Source organism: Anolis sagrei, chromosome 2, assembly GCF_037176765.1.
Source record: "Anolis sagrei isolate rAnoSag1 chromosome 2, rAnoSag1.mat, whole genome shotgun sequence".
Taxonomy (NCBI): Eukaryota; Metazoa; Chordata; class Lepidosauria; order Squamata; family Dactyloidae; genus Anolis; species Anolis sagrei.
Window position 1 is genome coordinate 108,306,048 of NC_090022.1, and position 18,313 is coordinate 108,324,360.

At 38.9% G+C, this 18,313-nt stretch overlaps 1 protein-coding gene and 1 pseudogene across 1 annotated transcript; both read right to left on the reverse strand.

Annotated features, from left to right (window-relative positions):
- Positions 1-262: 262 nt before the first annotated feature.
- LOC132769520 (U2 spliceosomal RNA) lies at positions 263-363 on the reverse strand (annotated as a pseudogene).
- An 11,492-nt stretch (positions 364-11,855) lies between these two features.
- LOC137096185 (uncharacterized protein PF3D7_1120000-like) lies at positions 11,856-13,022 on the reverse strand. The gene has a single exon (XM_067464806.1). The coding sequence runs from the start codon at positions 13,020-13,022 to the stop codon at positions 11,856-11,858; it is 1,167 nt and encodes a 388-aa protein (XP_067320907.1).
- Positions 13,023-18,313: the final 5,291 nt, after the last annotated feature.

Genomic DNA, 18,313 nt, shown 5'->3' on the forward strand with positions numbered 1-18,313 from the left:
GATAAAATCAAACATTATATTTAGATTAGCAAACCAATTAAAGTTAGATTTGATTGAAGCAGTATCAAGATTCATAACTGATTGGAAAAATGAAGTGAGAAATCAATGACTGTGCTTCACAGTAGACAATAGTTGTTTAGTCATCTACAACTGGTGTTATTCTATATACTACAGGGTTTGTTTGGTTTTGGGTTTTTTTGCTTCATTTGTACCCCACCTTTCTCACCCCCATAGGGGGACTCAAGGCGGCTTACAATTCTGGCAAGATTCAGTGCCACTTAAAACATAGTCATAAAACCTACCCCATATACTAATAAGAACAGATACTACACTTGATCTTAGCCAAAAGGCCGAGATTGACACTCTCTCGATGCCCCCCTTTCAAAATCTTCAATAAAAAACAAATTAAAAAAAACCTACCCCATATACTAAAAACAGTGAAAACAGTGAAAATGGTACATAGAATAATAACTCATTAAAACATATAAAGTGAATGATTCCATTCATCTGCAATCTTTGCCCATAATCCTTGTTCAGAATGTGTCAAAACTGTTTCATTCTGCAACAGAGCAATGTCTTTACCTTTTCCCCTGAAAACCAGAAGAGATGCCTGCCTGATGCCACTGTCTGGGTGTGCATTTTGCACCCTGTCTGGATGCGCTCGCAGATAGTGACACCTGTGTTTGCTGATTGTTCAATATATGCAAAATGTATGTAAATAGAAATGCGAGTAATCCACAATTTAAAAAAATCCAAAATTCAAACATTTCCGGTCCTAAGTATTTTGGATAATAAATACACAACCTATATGGACATCTTTACTTGAAATCTTTTCAAAAAGCTTTTCATATCCCTTATTGATTTTTTGTCATGTTTCTCCCATTTAACCTATTATGTAAACAATAGTGCCAATACGCTTTTTTCCTTTTAAAAGCCATGTTAAATACTTTTCTATCCAAATAGCTCTTAAAATTATCTCTTCCAATAATTCTTTAGTGGATGTGAGCTGTATGCATGGCCATACGTGTAATTAAAAGGTTCTCTCTCACTCTGGCACATTTGTAGACTTTCTGCCAACATAAAATTCAATAAGCTATATCAGGGTGATTATATTTTAAAAATTTGGGTCACAGAACAGTTAGTTCAATAAAGCAAATGAAAGGCGCAAGACTTCTCAGAGGAAGTAGCATTAATATTTCATTTCAAATGAATTTTAAAATAACGAAGCATATTAAAGTATGAAAATAGTGAACTTGTAATACTTTACAAAAAGCTGTCCAATTAGATATTTCCCTTGTGTCCATGAGGATTTTTTCCTTAACTTCTTTAACACAAAGTATGACAAGAATGTATTTTATTTCCCTCAAAAAGGAACAAGGGAAAGCATATTATGTGAGTGTATATCAGAAAGTTAAAGAATGAGTATCTTTCAGTTTTACAGTCTCTTGGAAAGGTAAGCTGAGCAGAAATTCAAATTACTGTACAGTACAACCCACATATCCTTATTCTATATGCATTGTCTCACTTACCCACCTTACAAGAACTATCCCCTCCCCAAAGTTTTTGTGTGACTCTCTAGATTGTCCAGAATTTGTGGTATATTTATGGTTGAAGTACAGTCCAAAGATTAGGTTCACTATTATTATGGTTTGATGTATTCACAGAGGGTCAGGGAGCTTATCCCTCATTGATTCTTGAGTCATACTGTTTTGGCATTCCTCTATTGGCTCGACTGTACATTAAATATCTTCCTTGTACTATACAAATATCTCTGAAAAGGAGGAAAAGCTTCAAGGAAACCTAAGGATTTGACTGAAGACTGGCTAACAAAAAGCAAACATACACTGAAATAATAACATGACATTCGACTCTGAAAAACAACAGAGATGGTGATGATATTTATTTATTTATTTACAGTATTTATATTCCACCCTTCTCACCCCATAGACACACAACATATTTAGACACAGACACTCAGAAGCTATTTAACATTCCAGCTTCTGGCTGGAACCTGTTATTCTTTGACAACAAGAAAATGAAATTAAAAAATTAAAAAACTTGTATCAATATACAAAATTTAAATTTTGTTGCAAGTTTAAAGCAGCAACACTGTGAACAATCAGTCTAAAGCAGCAACACTCTTTATTTAAGCCCTTCTGATTTATTTATTTACTAGCTTGGGGACCCGGTGCTGCCTGGGTTATTAGAGAAAGGCATTGTGTGGCAAAGGTGTTCTTTATAAGTTATCAGTTAGTGAAGGTACTGCGAATCCCATCATGCATGGTCCATCCTCCTCTAAACAGCACCTCCATGTAGAGTGTTTCATGGGGGCTCTGTGTGCCAAGTTTGGTCTTGATCAGTCATTGGATCAGGGTCGCATTGGTCTGAGAAAGTGAGTTAAGGTACTGCAAGTCCCATCATCCATAGTCTGTTCTCCCCCAAACCTTACCAGAGCCATGGGGGCTCTCTGTGCCAAGTTTGGTCTTTATTGGTATTTGGATGAGTGTCGCTGTGGTTTTAGGAAGTGAGTGAAGGTACTGCAAGTCCCATCATCCATCGTCCATCCTCCGAACAGCACCGAGATGTAGAATGGCTCATGGAGGCTCTGTGTGCCAAGTTTGTTTTTGATCGGTCATTAGATGAGGTTTGCAGAAGTCTTGGGAAGTGAATGGAGGTACTTGAAATCTTTATCGGTCTTTGTTGGGGACCACAGTGGTCTGTGGGAACCGAAGGGTTTGAAACTACTACAAATCCCATCATCCGTTGTCCGGCCTCCCCCAAACTGGACCAGGATGTAAAGTGCATAATGGGGGTTATGTGTGCCAAGTTTGGTCCATGTCTGTTGCTCGTGCATGTCTCTGTGGCCTGTGAAAGTGAGAACCAATCAGAAAGCTGCCACATACACTTCTGCCCTTCCATCCTCTGCATACATACAAACATTCACTTTTATTATAGACTAGCTTGGGGACCCGGCGTTGCCCGGGTTATTAGAGAAAATGGGTAATGGCGGTTCTGTATGCCAAGTTTGGTCTTTATTGGTCTTTGGATAATGGCTGCATTATTTTCAGGAAGTGAGTGAAGGTACTTGAAGTCCCATCATCCATGGGCCATCCTCCTACAAACAGCAGCAGGATATTGAGTGGGTCATGGGGGCTCTGTGTGCCAAGTTTGGTCTTTATCAGTCATTAGATGAGGGTGGCAGTGGTGTCAGTAAGTGAGTGAAGGTACCACAAGTCCCATCATCCAAAGTCCATCCTCATTCTAACTGCAGCAGGATGTAGAGTGGATCATGGGGGCTCTGTGTGCCAAGTTTGGTCTTGATTGGTCATTAGAAGAGGGTTGTAGCAATCTTCGGAAGGGAGTGGAGGTACTTGAAGTCCCATCATCCATGGTCTGTCCTCCTCCAAACTGTACCAGGATGTAGAGTGGGTCATTGGAGCTCCATGTGCCAAGTTTAGTCTTGATTAGTCATTGGCGAGGGTCTCAGTGGTCTCAGGAAGTGAGCAAAGGTACTTCAAGTCCCATCATCCATCTCCAATTTTTTCCAAACAACACCAGGACGTAAAGTGGGTCAAGTGTGCCTTCTCAGACTAGAAATTCCCACCCAAGTCCTAGTAGCACCTTAACATAACTAATTGCTGCTGCACACTGCACTTTTAATCCGACGTGCCTCCTACCATTTCAGCACTTTTAACCCTTGTACCCCATTGCGCCGGCCGAACCAGTTTTTAATATTGTATTGATGTATCGCCGTGGTCGTTATTTTGCTTATTGTTTTGATTTGCTTTGTATTGTTGTGTTATGTTTCTACTGTATTGTGTTTTGAGGCTTCGGCCTGTGTAAGCCGCATCGAGTCCTTCGGGAGATGCTAGCGGGGTACAAATAAAGTTAATAATAATAATAATAATAAGAGAGGTCTATGTGCCAAGTTTGGTCTTGATCCGTCATTGGATGAGGTTTGCAGAGGTCTCAGAATGTGAGTGAAGGTACTGGAAGTTCCATCATCCATGGTCAACCCTCCTCCAAAACTGCAGCAGGCTGTAGAGTGGGTCATGGGGGCTCTGTGTGCCAACTTTGGTCTTGATTGGTCATTAGATGAGTTTTGCAGCAGTCTTGGGGAGTGGAGGTACTTGAAGTCCCATCATCCATGATCTGTCCTCCTCCAAACCACACCAGGATGTAGAGTGGGTCATTGGAGCTCCATGTGCCAAGTTTAGTCTTGATTAGTCATCGGCGAGGGTCTCAGTGGTCTCAGGAAGTGAGTGAAGTGACTGCAATTCCCATCATCCATTGTCAAATTCTTCCAAACCGCACCAGGATGTAGAGTGGGTCATGCTGGGTCTCTGTGTAAATTGTGGTCCTGATCCATCATCATTGGTAGTTGTAATGGTCTTAGGAAGGGAGTGCAGGTATTGCAAGTCCCATCGTCCATGGTGCATCCTCCTTCAAACTGCACCTCGATGTAGAGTGCGTCATGGAGACTCAGTGTGCCAAGTTTGGTATTTATTGGTAATTGGATGATGGTTGCAGTGGTCTGAAGAATTGAGCAATGGTACTGCAAGTCCCATAATCCACGGTCCATTCCCGGCCAAACCGCACCAGGACGTAAAGTGGATCATGAGAGGTCTATGTGCGAAGTTTGGTCCTGATCACTCATTGGATAAGGTTAACAGCGGTCTCAGAATGTGAGTGGTGGTACTGCAAGCCCCATCATCCATCGTTCATAGTCCTCCAAACTGCAGTAGGATGTAGAGTGGGTGATGGGGGATCTGTGTGCCTATTTCGGTCTGTATTGGGAGTGTTCTGACCCAGCCCCCTTTGGCCTTTCCTTTCCCCTCTTTGTCATCTCGGAATGTTGGATTTGAGGCTGGCCAATCAGAGACCATATGCAAATTTCCTTCTCATGTCCCCGTTTCTGCCATGAACCCTCTTCTCCACCAGGGGCTCCTCTTGAAGCTGGCCAATCAGAGACCATATGCAAATAGCACCACAGCGGCAGCCAATCAGAACGCTGCCACATACACTTCCGCCCTCCACACTTCCTCTGTCCTATACAAACACTCTTCTTTATTATATATATAGATATAGATATAGATTTATTTATTTATTTCAGGCTTTTATCTCCCGTCCTATCTCAACCTCCGAAGAGGGGCTCAGGATGGCTAACAAATTGGCACCCCATGGCGCCCACATCAGAAAAACATAAACATACCATTTAAAAGCAGTATAATAATAGTATAAAACAGTATAAACAGTAAAAAAACAATATAAAACAGTATAAAACAATTAAGGAGTCAGCAGTTCCTGGTTTGAATCAACATTCAAGGTGCAGTCAGTCAGTTCTATATAAGTCGTCACGTCAGCCAGACAGCCTAATCTACAAAAGCCTGATCCCATAGCCAGGATTTTACTTTTTTCAGGAAAGTCAAGATGGATGCAGCAGATCTAATTTCACTCGGGAGGTAGTTCCATAGCCAGGGGCCACCACAGAAAAGGTCCTGTACCTTGTCCCCTCCAGACGCGATTGCAACAGTGGGGACCAATGAGCAGGGTCTCCCCAGATGATCTTAGGGCCCTAGGTGGATCATAGCGGGAGATACATTTGGACCAGTAAACTGAACCACAACCATTCAGGGCTTTATAGGCCAAAGCCAGCACTTTGAATTGAAGCTGATAGGCAGCCAATGGAGCTGGCGTAACAAGGGCGTTGTGCACTCCCTGTACCCAGCCCCGGTGAGCAAACTAGCTGCCGACCGTTGGACTAGTTGAAGCTTCCGGGCAGTCTTCAGGGGCAACCCCATGTAGAGTGTGTTGCAGCAGTCTATTTGGGATATAACCAGAGTGTGGACCACCGTGGCCAAGTCAGACTTCCCAAGGTACAGGCGCAGTTGGTGCACAAGTTTTAATTGTGCAAAAGCTCCCCTGGCCAACGCTGAGACCTGGGGTTCCAGGCTCAGCGATGAGTCCTGGATCACTCCCAAGATGTGAACCTGTGCCTTCAGGGGGAGTGTAACCCCGTCAAGCACAGGCTGTAACCCTATGCCCTGTTCAGCCTTGCGACTGACCAAGAGGACCTCTGTCTTGGCTGGATTAAGTTTCAATTTATTCGCTCTCATCCAGTCTGTTACAACTGCTAAATTCCGGTTCAGGACTTGGACAGCCTCCTTAGTAACAGATGGGAAGGAGTGACAGAGCTGGACATCATCTGCGTAAAGATGACACAGCACCCTGAAACTCCGGATGATCTCTCCCAGCGACTTCATGTCGATATTAAACAACATAGGGGACAGTACTGAACCCTGCGGGAATCCACAGTACAATGGCCATGGGGTCGAGCAGGTGTACCCTAACAACACCTTCTGAGAACGACTCTTGAGGAAAGACCAGAGCCACTGTAAAACAGTATCTCCAAGGCCCATTTTTGCGAGGCATCCCAGAAGGATACTGTGGTCGATGGTATCGAAGGCCACTGAGAGGTCCAGAAGAACCAACAGGGACACACTCCCCCTGTCTAGTTCCCAGCATAGATTATCCACTAAGGTGACCTTGCTGTTTCAGTACCATGTCCCAGCCTAAAGCCAGACTGCACTGGATCTAGATAGTCTGTGTCTTCCAAGAATCCCTGGAGTTGCAAGGTCACCACATGTTCCAGAACTTTGCCCAAGAAGGGAAGATGTAAACATGTTTTGAATTACATAGCAAAGATAGTTCTGAAATATATTTCAGTGCCATCACTGAGAAGACACTTTCATCTTCATTTGCTCAGTGGCACAAGATGATGGCATTTCTGTAACTTAAGTTTTATAGCTTAAATTTATATGGTAAAACAGCCATAAAAGCCAATTGACTAAAAAATAATGAAAATTATCTAATAAAGAAAGAGAGGTTATATCAGGTAACAAATTAATACAAAATCAGCTGTTATCATGTATTAGTACAAGCAGTATAAAGAGAAATAAAGCTGAAATCCAACATGATTCTGATTCAAGAAGCATTGTTGGGATTCTTGGCTTGTATTACCTATTTGCAGCCTATATGAAGATTTTTTTTTTGCAGTCCAGGTAAAAAGGCTTTTGGAGAACTTAAGGACCAGCAGGAAGAGAGATTGTACCTCCCACCTGTGTTGGAGTGTACTCTTAGGCATACAAAAAGACCAATGCTGAATAGTGGCATACCCAAATTCACAAAGACTCTGTGCTGGATGGGGTTACACTCCCCCTGAAAATACAGGTCTGCAGTTTGGGGGTCCTCCTAGACTCAGCACTGCTCAAACCTGGGCCTTTGCACAATTCAAACTTGTGCACCAACTGCACCTGTTCCTTGAGAAGTCAGGTCTGGCCATGGTAGTACATGTCTTAATTACATCCTATCCTGACCTCTTGTCAGAAAGCTTTTATCTTTCTACATTTCCACCATGTATGCATGTAGTTTCCTTTATGCTTTCCACATTTCCAGCATGTATCTTTGACTTTCCCTTTGCTAAATTTGGATATTCTGTCGGGTGTATAATACCATCTATAAAAGGATTTATACCAGTTTTCTTTCATCTCAGTTGAGTAAGTGTATTTAATTTTTTGGCGCCAGACCTCCTCCCACTCTGACATATTAATCGGTCTTCCTATATCCCTAGACCACTGGATCATATTCTGTTTGACCTGTTCTGTTTCCGTTGCCCATATCAAAAGTTGTTGATAAGCTCTTTTAATCAACTTGGTCTCATTCTTTATTATTTTATCCCAGAAGATTTCTTGTATCTGGAATCCCGTTTTGGCACCGATTCTATAATTTTCTAATATTTGTTGGTATTGAAACCATGAGATGAATTTGTCCAGCTGTTTAAGTTCTTCCTGGGATTTTAATTTCATTTCATGGGAATCTTTTTTCAGAAGTTGGGCATACGTAAGCCATTTTTCTCTGGGCAGGTCTCTCAAGTGCTGGGCTTCGTTAGGAGAAAACCAGAGGGGAGTTCTCCTATAGAATCTATCTTTATATCTGTCCCAAACTTTAAGGAGTGCAGCTCTGCTTGGGTGATTTTTGAAGCTCTTCTCTTTTTCCGCTTTGCCCCTCCATAGGTAACCATGCCAGCCTTGGGATAGGTCAAAACCCTCCAGGGCTAATATTTTCCTTTTGTTCAGGGTCGCCCAGTCTCTTATCCACCGCAATGATGCTGCTTCGTAATATAATTGCATGTCGGGAAGGGATAAGCCCCCCCTTTTCTTATCATCAATCATATTTCTGTGGTTTATTCTTTGTTTTTTACCATTCCATATGAATTTAGAGATTTCTTTCTGCCAGTTGTTAAGTAAGGTTTTTGATTTTAGGACCGATAGCGATTGGAACAGATACAAGGCATCAGGTAAAACGTTCATTTTTACTGTGGCAATCCTGCCTAGTAAAGAGAGATTTAAAGAGTTCCAGGAATTGATTTTCTTCTTTATTACTTTCCATTTTTTTCGTAATTATTTTTTATTAGGTGCGCATTGTTTGTCGCTATTGTTATTCCTAAATATTTTGTTTCTCTTGTTATTTTAATTCCTGACATGTTTTGTAGTTTTTCTTTATCATCTTTGTTCATATTTTTGGTTATTATTTGCGTTTTATCTTTGTTTATTTTAAATCCTGCAACTTCGCCAAATTCTGTTACTTCTTCCAACCATTCGTTGATGTTGTTCAATGGGTTCTCTATAAAGCAGACTATATCGTCTGCAAATGCCCTTGTTTTAAATGTGTGTTTCTTTACATTCAGTCCTTTCAGTTCCTTGTTGGCCATGATTCTTTGAAGAAGCACTTCTAGTACTGTGATGAAGAGTATAGGGGATAGGGGGTGTGAAGATCCCTTACCTTGCCAGCTGGGGGGTGGCAGGGCCTAGGAAGAGACAGGCTAGGTAGTTTCAGTTTAGAAGGCCTGGCAGAGAGCTGCAGGAGCCATCTTAGTTTAGGGAAAACTCCAGTTCAGAGAGGGGGAGTGGCCTAGGCCTGAGCCAGCCCAGCAACAGCCAGGATTGGTTGGTAAAAGGGGGGCGGAGTTAGCCAGTTGGAGGGAAAGAGAGCAGCTTATTTTGACAGTTCAGTTCAGTTCTGGGTGATGTTAGAGTAGAATTAGAGTGTTAGGAGTCTCTGTTAGGAAATAGGCAGCTTGCCTGTAGTTTGCACAGCAAAGTAGGCTGTGGCAGACTGGCTACAGCTATTTTGAAGAAGAAATAGCTGGGCTTTGTTTAAGAATTGTAACCAAGAATAGAACCATTCTCTCAAGCAACCGTTACGCTTCTAAGAACCAAGAACACTTTAATTGTAACAGCTAAGCCTCTGAACCTGCATTCACTTTTATTCTGTAACTTGTATTCAATAAACTCTTTCTTGTTTTTTTTAAAATTTAAGCCTGAGTCAAGTGCCATTTGTGGTTTGAGTCTATTTCCTTTTTGAAACAACCTCTCCTGTTTCCCCTCAAAGAAGCCCTTGTTAATATACAATATTTGGTGGTCCTAGAAGTGGTTTTAAAAAGCCTTTTAACATTCTAAATAGCTAGAGGGTTCGTGATTCTTCAGTTTATGGTGGCAGCGAAGGTTTAAATCAAGAGACATCCCCTCAAACGCTATAAGTGCCAAAGTGGTGTGAATTCCTTATTAAAGGAGGGACAGTGTTGGGATCTGTTTGCCCCCTGTCCAGTGATATTGTTTGGCCATTAAGACTACCTTTATAATTAGGGGTAGATGGTGGGAATGATCACATTGCCATCTGCCTGGTTATTATAATTTGGTGGCAGCGGTGGGATTCTTTGACCCCCCTGCCCAATCGGCCATCGAGGGTATATCTTTATAATTGGTGGCAGCGGTGGGATTACTTTACCCCCCTGTCCAAATAGCATAGAGCGAGTCCTTATAGGGGGCATCCCTGTCTGGTACCTTTTTGGATTTGTATGTTTCCTGAATATTGAGCGTTGATAACTAATTTTGTCTGCTGTAGGGCATAAATGGAGGTGATTGCATTTAGATATTGATAACCTATATCCATTTCTCTAAGCAAAGATATGATAAAGTCCCAGTTGACTTGATCGAATGCCTTTTCGGCGTCAAGAAACATAAGAGCAGCTTCTTTTTGGTTGTTCTTTTCGTAGTAGTCGATAACGTTAATTACTGTTCTTATGTTATCGCTCAGTTGTCTTCCTGGTAGGAAACCGACCTGGTCTTCTCCAATTCTTTCTGTTAGTATTTTAGTTAGTCTGCATGCTAATATTGCCTTAAATATTTTGTAATCTGTATTAAGAAGTGAAATAGGGCGGTAATTCTTGACTGATGTGCTATCTGTATCACTTTTATGTATCAATGAAATTGTGGCATGTTTCCATGTGTCTGGCAACTCTCCTTCCTCCATGACCTTGTTCGTAACTTTTTGCAAATGCGGAGCTAATATATCTTGAAAAATTTTGTAGTATCTGGTTGTAAGACCATCCAGTCCTGGAGCTTTGTCTAGTGGTAGTTTCTTGATGGTCGATAAGATTTCTTCTAGAGATATCGGGTTGTTCAGTTTTTCTCTTTGGTCATCAGAAATTCTTTGTATGCTTTGTTTTGCTAGGTACTGCATTATCTTTTCTTTAGGGATTTTTTCGTCTTTGTATAGATTCTTATAATATTTCGTAAATTGATCTATGATTTCATTTGTCTTGTAAAAACATTTGTCTCCCTCCATTATCTTTATTATTTGTCTACTCTGTTTTTTAACCGCAATTTTTCTTGCAAGTGCTTTCCCTATTTTATTTGCGTTTTCGAAGCAATACTGTTTGGTGTATTTCAACTTCTTTTCTATCTCTTCTAGCTGAAGTGTATTTATATTCTTTCTTAATATATTCAGTTGATGACATATTTTGGTGTCTTTTGGGTTCGCCTTAAGTTGTTCCTCCAATCTAGTAAGATCGCTTTCTAATTTTTGATACTCTTTCTTTCTGGCTTTTTTCATCCTTGTAGCTTGTTCAATTAGGTGACCTCTTATGAATGCTTTGTGGGCATCCCATATAATTTTAGTGGATGAGTCCTTTTCTGTGTTTAGACTAAAATATTCGTTTAGTAACTCTTTATTTTTTTCCACTTCCTTGGGTGATGAAAGTATTTTATCATTCAGTCGCCACCTAAAGGTGTTCCTTTTTTCTTTTTGATTTTGGAAATGTAACTCTATGGGTGCATGGTCGGAATTGATCATAGGTAGTATTGAACTTTTTGTTATGTCTGGTAAAATAGTGTTTGTCACCCAAGCCATATCAATGCGTGATCATGTTGAATGTCGGTTAGAAAAAAAACGTATAGTCAGTCTCCTTTTCGTGATGGTACCTCCAAATATCAGTTAGCCCTAGTTCTTCTTTTAATTCTATGAATGCCTTTGGAAGGGCCCCTGATTGTTTTTGGCTTACTTTTGGTGTACTGGTTGATTTGTCTTTAATTATGTCCACCACCCTGTTGAAGTCCCCTATAAGTAATAGGTCATCATAATCTGTTTCTAATATGTATTTTTTTAATGATTTTATGAAGTTACTTTTTGTATTGTTGGGTGCGTATATGTTGCAAACTAAAATGTTTTTATCCTCAATCTTTATCAGGACTCCTAAAATTCTACCTTCTGAATCTCTAAATGCTAGATTTGAAGGGATATTTTCTTTAATATACATTACTAAACCTCTTTTCTTTTCCCGTCCCGACGCATAGTAACATTTTCCCAATGTTTTGTGTTCCAAATGTGATATATGTTTATTAGAGATATGTGTTTCCTGCAAGAGAATTAAATCATAGTTGCATTTATTTAAATAATGCCAAATTTTTCTTCTCTTACATGGGCCATTCAGCCCGTTAACGTTATTCGAATAAATCCTAATTTTTCTTGTCGTCATTATCACTTTTCTTATCTAGGTGGTCTATATCTATCTTGGTGGTTTCTTTCTGGAAGGTATAGTTTCCTGGGGATATTTCTCTTGGTCTTTTTCTTCCCTTTTCGTTATCCTCTTCTTCTAAGAGATTGAGTCTCTTTGTTACACTATCTGCATAATCGTTGTGGTGGGGTGTACACTTCCCTCTTCCTTCCTCCTCATATCCTTGTTTATTTTCGTTTTTCTTTTTCAGATACTTGTCCCAGAATGCCCTAGCTTTAGCTTCGGAAGTCAACCAATACTTGTTTTCATTCCAAGTTGTTACTAAGCCTTCCCTCTTTTCCCATTTAAATCTTAAATTTCTTCTTTTCAATTCGTCAGTCAGGAAGTTGTAATTGCGTCTTCTTTCAAGTACTGATATTGGGATCTGCTTTAGGATTACAATTCTATTTCCCTTGTATTGTAGTGGTGATTTTGAGTGTTCTCTGAGTATTTCATCCCGAGTATTTTTCTTTGTGAGCTGTACAATGATATCTTTCGGGGTTTTAAATTTCCTAGAGTGTGTTGTTTGTATTCTAAAGACTCTGTCGACTTCTGTTTCGGCATCTGTTCTTTTCTTTTTAGTCAGTTGTGCAATCATATCAACAATTACTTCTCTTATATTATCTTCTTCTTCCTCTATTACATTTCTGAATCTAAGTTGAGTCTCTTTCTCTCTAATTTCCATCATTTCTTGCTGACTCTGGACTTTATCTATCAATTCCTCAAAGCTTTTTACTTTTTTCCTCACCATTTCCTGGTGATTCTTAATTGTGGTGTTGTCTTTAATTAGATCTATATTATCCTGTTTTAATTTTCCTACATCGTTTTTCACAGTAGTCATTTCTTCCTTCACTAACGATTGTAATGATTGCAACTCTTCTTTCATGTCTTTCATATCTTTCTTCATTGCTTCTGTCTCGCTCTTGCTAGCTTTGGTCTGAGCTTCCTGGTTGTTTTGGATTGTCTTTATTTCTGCTTGTATTTTTAGTAGTTCTTTCATAAGGTCTTTTGTTGTGGGTTCCTCGGGTAGGGAACCCTTCCTGGCATTAAGTGTAGTCCTTTTCTCTAACTCTTTATCCTTATCTTTTTCTTTTTCTTTTTCAGTCTTGCCTTTTCGTAGAGCTGCCATGGTTGCGCGGCTGTAGTTTTTCCCCTCACTAATCTTTGGTAATGGTTTGGTTAATTGATATTGCATTTTTTTTCTGAGTTGTTAGGGAGGGGTAAAAGGGAGGTACAGAGGAGGCAGATCTACACAGTATCAACCAAATACAACATGTAAAATGGAGAGTTGTTAGGAAGGGGTGCTAGGGAGGTACTGAGGAGACAAATCTACACAGTATCCACCGAATACAACGTGTAAGATAGAGAGTAGTTAGGGAAGGGCACAGGGAGGTACACAGGAAGCAAATCAACTCAGTATCCACAAAATGTAGCATGAAAAGTGAAAAAAGCAGTATCGACTAAATGTAAACCTAGCATGTTTCTAAGACATATCTGATATTAATCAATGCTGTTTAAGTCTACCAAGGCAATACAAGGGTGCTACAAAAGGTGCTACTGCATTAGTGACATATTTGCATTGTTAAACCATAGGTTCAGCATCTTAACTATAATAAATATAGCTATAGTAGGTAATATTACTGCAACTGTAGTAAATGTCTATATGTCTCTATGTCGAGCCAGGTCAGATCAGGTTAGGAATCTAGGTTATATAATATTAATCCGGTAATGATCAAAGTCAGGTCTGGGTCGGAGTACTCCCAAATCTGACACTGGTGAATCTCTTACTTCTATAGTCTTCTATAATCAATATTTGTTTAATTTCGAAATAGTCCAGTTTATTTGGTCAATGTCAATTCTAAGCCCAAGAAAGGGGACTTTGTGGTTGAGAAGCCCAGAGCAGAGAGGGGCACTGAATGCAAGGTGCTCACTATTCACTGTTCAATACTCACTACTTACAACTCCCGTTGTTTACCCACTCAATCTGGTCGATCTGGGCGATCCGGTTCTTCGCAGCGGGGAGTCCTTCAGACGTCTTTCTAGGGCCCAATCTTCCCTTACTGGGATAAGATGGTGGGACAAAGGGGAGGGGGGGGATGAAGAAGCGACGCTCTCTGTCCCCTCCAGACCGTTCTGGGGTCGCTTCGTCTCTTTAGTTGTCTTTGGTGTCTTTGGTTGTCATTGGTGTTGTTCTATAGGTATTTACCCCTCTGCGCGTCTGTTGTGCCTCCGTATCTCCTCCGCGTCTCCTCCGTGTCTCCTCCACAGCTTATCCCCAGCTTATCCCCAGCGTATCTAGAGTGTATCCACTTCCAACGCTGTAGCTGTAGCTGTTGCTTGGATTGCTTGGGTTGTCGTTACGGCCTGGTTTGCGGCTTGTTTTTACGACACTAATTTTTGCAACATTTTTACAGCATTTTACAGCATTTGCAACTCTTTACAGCACTTTGTTGTTTTGCTGCGCTATCGAGTTGCCTCTTTTACTTTCGTTTTCCACCACCGCGCCACATTGCTCCTTCACTCATCCGTTCATCTGCTGGGGGGGGCCTCGCCGGCACCAAAATGGAATGAAATAAGACTCGAGGATAACTTCTCTCAGGTATAGGTGATTCTTGTCTTGTTCGACGCTGCTTGAGACTGTCCAGACTCCTTTTTTTCTTTCTTATTAAATTCTGTTAGTGGCTTCTTAAGCTCAAAATAGCGGCTGGCGTTCACCCGTACGAGCGTATGCTCGTCGGGTATCCTTGTCGCCCCTGCGCAGCCGGTTGGTATAACACTCTGGTCAGTTTACGAGTATCGTGACCATATAGCACCCACCAGCTGAACGCACCAACCCGCCTCTCGCTGTTGGGTTGGGGGAGCGAATGCTCTACCTAGGGACGCGACAGAGAAGGCTGCTGAGGAGCCTCAACAGACCGTGGCGCCCGCCATCTTGCCGCTACCGGAAGTCCCAACAACAAGGACCACTTCAAATAGCATGGGCCAGTGTTTATTAGGCCTGTATATACTGCTGAAAGTGTTGATCTAAAATGTTTCATGTTTCTAGATTTTATTTATTTACTTACTTTGGCATACATTTGATTAAATTTATAAATCATTGTACAATATTCAATAAAAAAATGACTAAAATTTCTCATAAAAACAAAAAGCAGAAGGCACCACAGTAGTTGTTCCCTTCCAACCCATATCAGTTGCCAAAAGCTTGTGTATATTAGGCTTGGGTAACAACGGAAAAATTTGTTTCTAAAATCGATTCGTTTTTTGGGGGGTTTTGCGTTTCGTTATTTAAAATAATTACAAAATTTTCCTTTAAAAAAGTTTGATATTTACGAAATTTCGTTAATATTAACGAATCGATTCGTTAATGGCAGACGTGATTGCGGAATATGCTAAAAAAAACCTCCAAACGGGACAGGGGGAACTTCTGAAGCTTCCCTCTCCCTCTGTTGTTGACTGTTGGTGTGATAAAACAAACAACAACTATATTATATTATATTATATTATATTATATTATTATATTACATTATTGTATATTATATTAATATTATATTATATTATATTATATATTATTATATTATATTATTATAATATTATTATAATATTATATTATATTATTATTGTATATTATATTATATTATATATTATATTATATTATATTATTATTATTGTATATTATATTATATATTATATTATATTATACATATTATATTATATTATATATTATTATATAATATTATTATAATATTATTATATTATATTATAGTATATTATTTTATATATTATAATATATTATACATATTATATTATATTATATATTATTATATTATTATTATAACAACAAAAATAGCTAGAAGCACTTAATTTAGTGATCTACTTCTAGTATCAAGAACTAAAGTCTGTAGCAAATTGCTGTGCCAAAAACATAATTTGGCAAATAATCCAGATTATCCTGGTATGTAATCTGGGATAAGAGCAGTTCAAGCACACTGCTTCAGAATCACAGGGTTAGAAAACATTGGGTGGAAGCAAGGTAAGTGTTCTCAAAAAACTGTCCCAAGCCCACACAGCATGCCCAAAAGCAGAAGATTAAGTCAGAATGAAATGTCCATCCGATGTAAGAATCCAGTCTTTAAACCGCTTTGAAACGGCTTGTCTCAACCCAGCTAAAACTCTTCCTTGGCCAGCAGCTTAAAAGTATTCTAATCTAATCTAATCTAATATAATATAATATAATATAATATAATATAATATAATATAATAATTATTAAGAATGGATGGATTGGACACCTGTCAGGGGTGCTTTAATATACAATTATATTAATATAATACAATATACAATAATAATATAATATAATATAGTAATATAATATATAATAACATAATATAATATAATATACAATAATAATATATTGTAATAATATAATATAATATTATTATAGTATATTATTATTGTATATTATATTATATTATTATTATTATATTACATTATATTACATTAAACCGTTTCAAACCGGTTTAAAGACTGGATTCTTACTTCGGATTGTTTTTGGATGTTTCCTTCTGACTTAATCTTCTGCTTTTGGACATGCTGTGGTCTTGGGACATATTATATAGATATAATATGATACTGTATATTATAATATAATATATACAATTATAATATAATATAATAATAATATAATATAATAATACACAATTATGACATATAATATAATATAATATAATATAGTAATATAATATATAATAACATAATATAATATACAATAATATTATATTATTATTGTATATTATATTATATATAATATATTATAATATATATTATATTATATATTATTATACTATATTATAATTAAGCTGTTCCTCCTAATCCTCCTCCTCCTCCTGATTCTTCTCCTCCAGCTGGCTGCAGGATTCTGAGTTATATGGCTGTGTGGAAAAAGCTGGGTTATGTGAGGCCACACTGCCATATAATCCAGTTTAAAGCACGTTTTGGGGGATTTTGTGCTTTGAGATTCTGAGTTATATGGCTGTGTGGAAAAAGCTGGGTTATGTGAGGCCACACTGCCATATAATCCAGTTTAAAGCACGTTTTGGGGGATTTTCTGCTTTGAGATTCTGAGTTATATGGCTGTGTGGAAAGCTGGGTTATGTGAGGCCACATTCCTGATAGTTCGGCTGATCAGCTGATCAGTAAACATATTCATGAATTTCCTGCTGTTATATTAAGACTCTTACCCATTCTGTGACAGTAATCTCCCCCCCCCCCCCCGTTTAAAAAGTTTGAAGACCCCTGATATATAGTAATAAATAATAGTTTGATGCTGCTGCCCAGGAAGACAGCATGAGGAAAGAGGAGGGAAGCAGCAGAGCAAAGGTGGCTGGCAGGAGGGGAGAGACTGGAAGTGGGGCAAATGCGCCGCTTGCTAACTTGCTACCGGGGAGGGAAACACGATTGGCTCCCGGCGCACCCAGCATCCTCCATCCTTAAACCTCATTTCTGAAACGGGCGGAAGCTCGTAAAAAAGATGGAGGATGCCGTTTCGATATTTAAAAACACTTCCGGGTTTGAAAATAAGTTTTGTAATCGTTTTGTAAATGTTAAAAATAACGAATAATTAACGAATTACAAAATTAACGAACGAAACCGCCCAGCCCTAGTGTATATCATCCTTCCCTTCTAACCAATACAATTATATTTGGGATCAAAGGTATATAAAACAAATGTGTGGCACCAGCCTGTATTTTGCACCCATTAAACATTCCAGCACAATTGTAAGTAGTAATAACAATATCAATATATGTAAGTAGTTATAACAATAACAAAATGTATGCAGTTCTTCTTTGATCTTTCAAACTGGGCTTTTTAACTGGGAGCTTTCTGTGTTTGCACTTCAATTACTCCCACTAAACCCCAGGCACAAAATTTAAATGGACTCATTGAATATGGAGCCCATTTTAAGTGGCAAGAATATACAAAGCAAAAAAGGAAAGAAGAATGAAAAAACAAAAAGGAAATGCATATTGCACATGTCTTCATTTCAATTTTTCCTATGTCAAAAGATAATTAATGTTATCTCTATTGCTTGGCTGAGTCAGATAATTTTTTTGTAAGAGAGCTGATTGCATTATGTTTCAAAAAACTTCTGAAGCAAAATATTATTTGTCACTTAAATTCATCTAAAACATTGGACAGAGAGAGGGGTAGTTTTCAACAGTACCTCTCTGTTGCAAAGTTAAATGAGAAAAATGTATTTTGTTCCTATACAACATAAAATCCAAATTTTACCAATGATACAAAAGGATTCTCATTCCCCCATGTTTGGATCTCTATGCATAAACTCAAAATACTACAAAGGAATCCTTATACTACATTAGATGCCCTTTGTAGATGTTCAACTAAAACACAAAGATACAAGGGGG

Coding starts and splice junctions, on each gene's coding strand:
- LOC137096185 (XM_067464806.1), bottom strand. CDS start 13,022: ATGGCAGCTCTACGAAAAGGCAAGACTGAAAAAGAAAAAGAAAAAGAT.